This window comes from Papio anubis, chromosome 1, assembly GCF_008728515.1.
Source record: "Papio anubis isolate 15944 chromosome 1, Panubis1.0, whole genome shotgun sequence".
NCBI lineage: Eukaryota > Metazoa > Chordata > Mammalia > Primates > Cercopithecidae > Papio > Papio anubis.
In genome coordinates this window covers 214308745-214318641 of record NC_044976.1, presented here as the reverse complement: position 1 = coordinate 214318641, position 9897 = coordinate 214308745, and the positions used below count along the sequence as shown (strand labels likewise).

The 9897-nt window shown below is 39.8% G+C and overlaps 2 protein-coding genes across 3 annotated transcripts in view; one reads left to right on the top strand and one right to left on the bottom strand.

Moving 5' to 3' along the window:
• Positions 1–4656, top strand: part of HNRNPU (heterogeneous nuclear ribonucleoprotein U) — a 23722-nt gene extending 19066 nt beyond the window's left edge. For both annotated transcript variants that reach the window (XR_001898116.2, XR_001898117.2), the window contains one exon: positions 111–4656. The gene's annotated coding sequence lies outside the window, so the exon portion shown is untranslated. The remainder of the gene's footprint in view (positions 1–110) is intronic.
• LOC101019361 (cytochrome c oxidase assembly protein COX20, mitochondrial) lies at positions 2110–9897 on the bottom strand. The gene is given in 5 exon segments (XM_009196089.4): positions 2110–2244; positions 2246–2357; positions 3114–3177; positions 3328–3442; positions 9488–9897. Coding segments are annotated over 5 exon segments (357 nt in total). The 5' UTR covers positions 9530–9897; the 3' UTR covers positions 2110–2220.

Below are 9897 nucleotides of genomic sequence, written 5' to 3'. Positions count from 1 at the left end.
TACACTTGTAAAATCTTAATAGCACAAGAATAAAAGTTATTGTCATGTAAATACATGAAGCATTTAAAAAATAATCCAACCAAATATGTTACAAATTTGTTTTTATCCAGGTTTCCAGTTTATGCAAACTTCTGTGAAAATGAGCTAACCTTGTTATTGGTGAAGACATTGGAAATTTTACCAGCCAAGAGAGAGCTTCTCTCTTACTCAGGGTAAGATGTAATTGCAGTGTGCTAGTGCTGGAAGGGACCTGTTTTACATGTTACGTATGTTACACGTCAGCCCTCCATGTCCTCCAGTTCTGCATCCTTGGATTCAACCAACCATGGGTTGAAAATACTGTAGGTAAAGACAAAAGATAACAATGAAACAACAACAACAGAAAAAGGAAAATAATAACTATATTTACAGGGCATTTATTTTATATTAGGCATTGTAAGTAATTAGAGATGACTTAAAGTATATGGGAAAATGTATGTAGATTATATGCAAATATGAGGGCATTTTATTTCAAGGGACTTGGGCCTGTGGATACCAAGGGATAACTAAGCATAAGTGGCCTGTCCACAGTTATCAGATTATTGATTAGTGATCATCAATATTTTCCCACATTCATACAGTGCTGCCTCTGAAAACATGGTTGAATATCCTATGAATTATTATTTTTTTTAATTCGAGAGTCTCTGTCACCTAGGCTAGAGTGCAGTGGCGCAATCTCGGCTCACAGCAACCTCTGCCCGCCCCACCTCGGGTTCAAGTGATTCTCCTGCCTCAGCCTCCTGAGTACCTGGGACCACAGGCATGCACCACAATGACTGGCTAATTTTTGTATTTTTAGACGAGACAGGGTTTCACCATGTTGGCCAGGCTGGTCCTGAACTCCTGACCTCAGGTGATCTGCCTGCCTCGGCCTCCCAAAGTGCTGGGATTACAGGTGTGAGCCACTGCGCCCGGCAGAATTTTTTAACAATTATTTGGTTATAACTAATTTGGATAATGTAGACTGCATGCAGCTTTGATTTGTGCCACTAAGAGTGGGCAAACTGCCTTTTTGTGAATCAGTAAAAATTTTCCCTCAACATGTATTTGACAGTGTCATTCACTGCTAAGTTAAGGCATTTGGTAAACCACACAGCCTCTGCATCATAACCTTCCTAGCGACAGCCACAAGAAAAGGTGGGCATGGGAGGGAAAATGTTCTTGTGAATTGAACTGGAGCAAGCTCCATTTTTCTTTAGAAAAAGATGTAGATCAAAATAATATTTTCTTCTTTGCTATTTCTGTGCCTTCCATGGTACATCAAAATAATAGGACCAGAAACGGCCACAATCTTGTTGACTGCTGGTGTCTTCCCCCCAGTATTTCTTTAAGCATTTCTTAAGCATCTAGCTTGTGTTTTGTTATAATTAATAGCTTTTCTTAAAGTAAGTGTACAGATTAAAACCAGGAATAACTTCATTTTCCTAGAAAGGGAGAATTTCTCCAGAGAATAAATCCTGAGGATTTAGTTAGATGCTGTGGGTATTCTTGTATTTTAAATAATATTTTAATGGGAGCAGCTGATTGACTTTCAAATGGATTGTTTACATTAATAGTAATACTGCAATTATTTTTCTATTGCATCAGTCTGCCAAACAAGTTCCATGTGCATATTTAAATTCAAAACTAATTATACTTACAAATTTAAACCCTGCATACTTTCCCAAAAATGTTTAGGGCAGTTAAAAACAACTCTTTTGGAAGATGATTCACATTTTAAGAAATGAGAGAATACTGTCAAATGATGAATGCATTTAAAAAATAATTTGCAAAGTGATAAAATCTCTTCGTTTTAAATCTTTTAAGAAGTCAGTAAGTAGTTGCTGCTTTTTAATGGGATACTAATAAGGTTGAGGTTTTTGTTAAGGGAAGTTTACTTATCATTAAACTGTATACTTACTACTACAAGGAAACTCTTTCCAAGTACATTAAACACTAGGTTTTATAATTCTTTCACATTTTAAGTATGACAAGTCCACTATATGTAACATGTAAGAATGCTATCCTGGCAGTAGACATGGGGCCAGAATAAACTGGCAAGTTTTCATTCCATACAAGTGGGGGAAAAAATGACAACTTAAACTTTATTTATTTGATTGAGAGCTTATTGCACATGAAATGTTTTGTGTGGTTGATCTTAATTAACTTCGTTCACATCGACTTTTCTGTGCTCAAGATTGTTCAATTGCTGCTGTTGCTGTTGTGGTTTTCTTTCAGGATCGAGGTGGGTACCTTCATATAATATCTTCTTTTTAATTTCTTCTCTGGCAATTCTTTCCCGGATTCTTTGCTTTGCATAATTATACCTACAATGAAACCTTGGAAGAAAAGAATATGAATAAATTGTTAATATTAAGTCCTAGAGAAATTAATTTATGAAATTCTCTATAAATCACACAGAACTTAAATACAGATGACTACCCTGAGACTGAAAAATATGAATGTTCTAATTTATAGTGCTATTTTTGGGCAGTTTTGGTGTCAGAATACTATCAACACATTCTTTTTTATTAGGAAAGAAAAGGATGTCTACATAACAATTTGTAAATGATAAAATCCATTAGTTTTCAGTCTTCTGATAGCATTGTTTATTATAAGAAACTAGTATTTGCTCTCATTAACAGGATAATAATGCTATGTCTACATAAAATTATTTCTATCACCTTAAATAGTTCCCTGCAGAAATTCATGTATAAATGGAACCATATAGTATGTACATATCGTACTCTTAGGTCTGGCAAATATTTGAGGCTCATCCATATTTTCACTCATCAGTGGTTATAAACACATTCTTAAAGTAGCATTTTCAGGTATGAATAAGCAGGGATGAAACAAGTATTAGGGTAAGGGAAATGGTTGAGGCTTTCCTAAGTGAAGTGTAAAAACCACAGCTTTCTTTTTAATGGAATATCTAATACGCATTTATGTGTTCAAGCATTTTAAGACAGATTTCCATGAAAATGCCCTTAAAAGTCAAGATTCTTCATTGAGGGTGAGTATCTCACAATGGGAGATTGCTCTGAAAATGTGCTTTTTGAATTAGATAACCTATCGTGAATACTTAGCAAACATACCAGCATCCCAAAGTCACCAAGATAAACCCTCCTACTCCAACATCACATGATCTTTTAATTCTACCTGTCAAAAATAAGCATAACAGTCAATTAGAATATATAAATGCCTGTTACAATTGCCTGTTATATACATTACTCCATCTAGAAAAAAAATCTTTCATCACATAGAGAAATGCTTTTTTTAGTACATAGAGAAATAAACACAGATACTCACTAGTGAACAAAAAATGTCCAAAGCCAGCCACAACAGATCCTAATGAACCATACAATATCGAATCCCGGGCGCAGGGAATATTTTCAACATCTAAAAATCCTAGGAGCTTAAAGGCCTAGAATGATAAAAAAGAACCTAGATTGAGTAAGAAAGTATTTCATTTTGGGGTGGTTTGGCAAAAATGACACCACCATTTATTTTGTTGTAGTTAAGGGTTTAAACTAGAATATGTGCCATGTGAAAACCTAAATCAGCTTGTATTGCCTTTGTCCAGCTTTGGTGTGCAGTCTGAATCTTTAAATCTGAAAGCCTTAAAAATTGGACCAGAACACCCTTAAGCAATAGGGTAACTTTTATGCCCATCACTGAAATTGAAAGCAGCATAGTTTGCTTCAATAACTCCAATAATTTGGGAAGCAGAAACGTAAAAAGTAATTTGAGTCATGTTTGCTTATGTAGTGCCATTTAAAAACCTTTCATATTTTATTAACTAGGTTAACATCAACTGTGGTTGTAAGAGTAAATGTTTCATGTTAAGATAAACATGGACAATATATTAAACTCTAGTCTCTTTTCTTGCCTGTGAAGTGAGGCTGCACTTGATTATATTTGATTCTTTGTTCATAATACATGGTAACGATAGCTAGGTGTGGTGAAAAACCCGTGGATCCAAAGAGCGGGATTTTTATCTCAGATCTGCCGCTAACTTCTGTATTCTATAGGCTACTTTTATCTCCATGGTCTCAATCTATAACATGAACGGGTTGGGTTAGATGACTGAAGTTTCTTCGAGTGCTAAAATGACTTCTTTTTCTACAGTCTTCATTGGATTTATGTATTTCTTTTTCCCAATATGTTTAACTGGGATGTCTGTCACTCTAGGGCGGCAAGACAGACATTTGAAAGAACAGTCACACTACTGAACTGGCATTTCTGTCAACACAAAAGTTTAGAAAAGTCATTGTAATTGTTTTCTAAAACTTGATTCAGTATGTATCAGATTTTCAGTAAGGCTGCTTTTAAAAGGAACCACTGTCCATTTAAAGGTTTCATAGTTATCTTCAATGGGTTAGTATTTGGGGCAGGACATTAAAACTAGAAGAGGATTCTATAGGATGAGGTGATACCTAGAAGGTAATATATTGTAAGGCAAAAGAGGTTAGAAGAAATGGGGAAAGGACAGTAAAAGGCAAGTCAGATTAAAGGTTGAAACATGAAGGTATATATTCTCAATTGTATTTCTGCCTATGTTTGCTTCTTTGGCTCAAGCATCTGTTGGAAGAGACAAAATGTGATTTGGTTCATAATAAAGCAAAAATTATTTACTCTTGAATCATTCTATTCCATTTTTTCCCTCTCCCTGTCTGGCCCCCTGCTCCCAACTGCATGCCTAACAGGATTGTTTCAAACCTTTGCAGTACAGTTCTTCACATTACCAAGAGGTTGGGGGATTTCATTTAGCAAAGAGACTTTTCTCCTATCAGCATGAAAGCTCAGGGGATATATGATCATGCGGGTAGTGTTATGCAAATGGGGAATGCTGGACTTACCGCTCCAGTCCAGGACTACCCCTTAACTAGCCTATTTCCCCAAGGATGGGATGCTGGGGCCAGAGGGTTAGTACCAGTTTTATCTCTAGTCTTAGGTGCAAAGATGCGAGTGCGAGACCAGCTTCTACTACAGGGCAGAACTAAGTATTTTCTAGTCCCACTCTCAGATTCTGCTTTAGATTCATTGGAATCTATTTAGAAAACTCCAGGTGTTTTTTTCTGATGACTATCAGACTGGGGAAACACTGCTTTAGGAAATTTTAATTTTTAACAAAAGTAAATTTGCAAACAATAGGAAAATAGGTCAGCTGGCTTTAAAGGCAAATATCTAAATAGAAGCTACACATCCTATTTAAAATAGTGCCTTCTGAAACAAACCCAATCCCCAACAAAACTCCCTGATCTAAAATAATAGTGGCTGATCTCATAATTAAGAGCTGCTGGTTGTGGGGGTGGGTGGGTAATAGTGCCAGGCTCTCTACACGTTTTGTAATTCTACAGCCTCTCTGTGAGATTACCTCTGAAACAGGCTCGGGGACTTAAGAGGCTAATAATAAGAGTTGGCAGGAGTGGAGGTAGAAGTCAGTTTCACCCCAAAGCGTATGACATTTCCATTGTGCCAAACCATATCATTAAGAAATAACCAAGGCTGAAGGGTTCTGTGGGCAGCTTTCCAGTTGTCGCATGTCTAAGAAGTAATACGATTCAGTACATAAATCCCTGCAGTTTCTATCAAAATGGGAAGAATATGCAACGACTTGAGCCTGTATACCTTTACAGTCAAGCACACTGAACTGTAAAATGCTCAGAAGTGCAGATGAATAAAGGATCCCGGGCATGACTCCCTTTGAAGTATTGTATTTATATATGGAAATATTCTGTTCATAATATACATACCTTAAACATTTTTAAGTAGCCTGCAAACTTAAGATTTAACTCTTTGCCACTAACAAATAGGAACCCTTAAAAATAAATTAAGGAAATGTTAGACATTTTTAAAGCTTAAATTTAGAAAACCACCTTTACCAGCTCACCCTGATGGATCTAAGGAAAGCTCAAGAGATTTCCAAGCCAGAATGTCAATAAAGTATAGAAACAGATCTGATCAAATTAGAGCCAGTTGATGTTCCACCACTAAATCTGCTTCAGTGCCCGTATTTGTCTTTCCTCTGGTTGCAAAGGATGAATTGCAAAGGAAGACTGTCTAACACTAGTCTTCCCACTTGGGCACTTGATTTCCCTCTCGCATACTCAAGGGCTTGGCCTCTGTAGCCACCCCTTTCATTTGCACCGTTAGTTTTTTTACTTGCAATAATTTACTATCAACCCTCTTGACCAGGCACAGTGACTCACGCTTGTAATCCCAGCACTTTGGGAGACCAAAGTGGGTAGATCACCTGAGGCCGGAAGTTTGAGACCAGCCTGGCCAACATGGCAAAACCCTGTCTCTACTAAAAGTACAGAAAATTAGCCAGGCATGGTGGCACATGCCTGTAATCCCAGCTATTCGGGAGGCTGAGGCAGAATCGCGTGAGCCCGGGGGGCGGAGGTTGCAATGAGCCAAGATGGCACCACTGCACTCCAGCCTGGGCAACACAGCAAGACTTCATCTCAAAAAAACCCAAAAATCCTCTGTACACCCCTCTCCCCTCATCAGCCTCCTAAATTACCATCCTTTCGGGGCAAAACTTTGAGTTTAAGTGTGCTTTTCTACTTAAAACCTCCCATTCTCCCATTCAGTGGCATCTATCCACTGAACTTGACAGTCAAGACCTCCAAAAGACATCCACTGCTGTCTGTCTTAGTCTGCATCTCAGCATATGTGGCACAAATTATCATTTGTTTTTGAAACTTTTTTACTTTTACTTGGCTTCAAATACGTCTCCTGGTTTTCCATTTCATTGACATCTTTGTTGCTGCTGTTCCCTCCTGATGTTGAAGTGCCACTCTTACCTCCTTTGAAATCCAGTCTTCCTAGGTCTCTCAAGGCTTTCAATTAAATGCCATTATATCATGACTCCAGATTTCTCAATCAAACCCTAATCTCTCCCAAGCTTCAGCCTCATTCATCTGCTGAATGACACTTTTATGTATAAAAAGCACCTTGAACCTAGTATTTGCAAAATACATTTTCACCTCCAAACCGGCCTCTTAATGGCACACTACTCAACCAATTTTCAGACCCAAAACCTAAGAGTCATCCTTGATTCCTTCATCAAATCCACGTTCAATGTATTAACAAGTCTGGAAGGATCTACATTCTAAATACATCCTGAGCCAAACCACTGCCCACCAACTTCATTGCTAATACAGGTTGAGCATCCTAAATCTGAAACTGATAAGACACTAAAAGAAAATGGGTTTTTTTTTGAAGTGGGAAGTTCAACCTGTCCTATCAAATTACCATCTATCAACAGTACCTTTTCAGATCTTGATTCTACTCACAAAAATGTGTACCAGATGACTATAGTAAATCCTCTGTAGCCTTCGATTATGCTCAGAATCCTTACCATTGCTCCAAAGGCCCTGCATGATCCCGTGCTCTTTCATATCCCACTCTTGGCCACTAGTCCAGGCACCGTGGCCTTGCCATTCCTCTAACAAGCTGAGACGGTTGTTACCGAACACATGACGCCTTTCTCCTGATCTCTGCATCACTGGCTCGGCAGAAGTCTTGCTTATTGATTCCCCGAGTAGAATGTCAGCTCCTTAAAGGGATTTTTCCTGTCTCGATCAGTCTAGTACCTAGTTTAGTGCCTAATACTCAGTAGGCACTCTGTAAATATATTTTGAATGGGTGAATTAAGAATTTACCTGAATGTGAATTTACATGTACCAAATTTCACATTTTAAAGTTTCCTGAAGGACAAGAATGTGGCAGAGGACAGATTTTAGGGGCTAGTTCTGTCAAGGTATGCCAGTTTGGTAACTCCCATTTTTACTTTAGGTTTGCTAATTCTTAAAATAATCCTCCTCCCTGGGTTGTGCTGTAATGATCACTGACAAATTCTTTTTAAAAAAATACCACAGGCTTCTTTTCTGACAGTACCTTGGGCTATTAATTCGTCATAGCTTCTATTAATTAGCTTTTTGATGGGCTCTGATAGGTACTACTGTTTCATGAGCGATTTTTTGTTTTTTGGCCTCCCACCTCTGACCATGCTCAGTTTGAGGCTTATAACTATCTTCATTTCAACAACTACAATATTGTTTTGCTACTTACTGATGGGCCAATTAAATAGGTCAATGTTGATCCTTTTTTTTTTTTTTTTAATTTCCAATGGATTAAACCACCTTTATGACCTTTATAAAAAGCAGTTGTCTTCTACCAAAAGTCCCATTCAGGATTCCAGTGTTTATCACAAAACTGAATCTAGGATTTACTGTGTGTATGCAAGGATCTTTTTTTAAAAAAAAAAAACAAACCACTAAGCTTATTCCAAATGGGCAGTGTATGGGAGAGTAAAAATAGATTAGGCACCAGTAGTATGTAAACTGACAAAACCTGTTGGCTATTAAGTATGAAAACAATTTATACAATATGTGTTAATATTAACCGTATGATCTGATGTCTTGGCAAAATTTAGATGGAAGCCCACCAGAGAAGCAAGCAAGAGCAAGAAGTGAGCACATTTTCCAAGCTGAGAGAATATCTTAAAAGTATATATTAGGAGCCGTTTAGCACACAGTGGGTCTTCTATAAATACTTGCTCATGATTAGCCAATGTTACGATCTCCATAGTTTATATTAAAACTTTTTTCCTCTTCCATTATCCTTTTCTGAATACCTGTTCTGCCCTGAGAATAGAAATTGGGTTCCCTGCTCTTAATAAGGAGCCCACGCAAGATCATTTATTGCCTTCCAATATGATAAGTGTAACGACGTACAGGATGCCTGGGAAGATGGGGAAAGTACCTAAGTCGGCTTTGGTGAAACACAGGAGCCCTTCCAGGGAGAGCGCTTGGTTTAGCTTTACTATACCAAGAATTTGGGTTTTATCCTTAAAGAGATGGGATGGGCTGCTACGACCGGATGTTAGGCAGAGGCATGAAAACTGTCCCGTTTACACACTGGAAGGGGCCAGCGGATAACAGTGGAAGGTGGATTCAGGAGACAGTACAGGGACACCAGCTAGGGAGGCTACTGGTGATGGAGAAGAAAACCCTTCATCTCATCGTCGTACAATCAAGTCATCCCTCATCCATTACTTACTTCTGTGTTAAAAGTGATGAATACAACGTGTTAAAGACAAGGCACCTGTCCTCAAGGGAGCTTTAATCTCTACTATTAGCCTTTACTAGCAAATTACAGTGCAGTGCCCTTAGCAGCAAAATTTTCTCGCCAAAAGATTCAGTATTGTTAGTTTATTTCATAAAGACCTGCAGTAAGTCATTAGTACTACTGGTCCCCTCCTCCCCCTAGTTTTGGTCAATTTTGTCCCGGCAACTTAGATTAAAATGTTGGGGGCTGGGGATAAGGACTAGGAACAGTTAAGTTTCAAGCCCATGGGTGGCAGAGAAGCCAGTGGCACGTGCTCCGGGCCTTGGAGCTCCGCGGAGACCGTCCTTACCGCCCCCCGTGGCGCGCGCCCCGCCGACCCCCGGGTTACCTTCCTCTCCTTGGGCTCACTGGGCTCCGGCGCGGCGGCCATGAGGACGACTCCGCGACTCCACCCGCCCTCACCGCCGGGGTCGCCGGAGCGGAAGCCTGGCCAGCCGCGCCCCTCCCCGTCCCGCCCCCTTGCGCCGCCGCCTCCCGCCCCGTCCCCACGCGCCGGCCGCCATTTTAGGGAACGTTCCTAATACTCCGCAGTGGCCGCACCGGGACGGGCTGGTGCCTGGGCTGTCATGTCCTTTGTTCCATCGAACGGGTCACATTTTCTTCCCAGCCCGGCACACAGCCTGCAGGGTCGGGAGCACGGAAGGAGAAGGGTTCGGAAAACTGGCTCCCGGATTCCTGGCGGGGCGGGGGCGGCACCGAGCCAGAGAGCTCCGCTTCCCGCCCCAGCCCCCTCCTCCG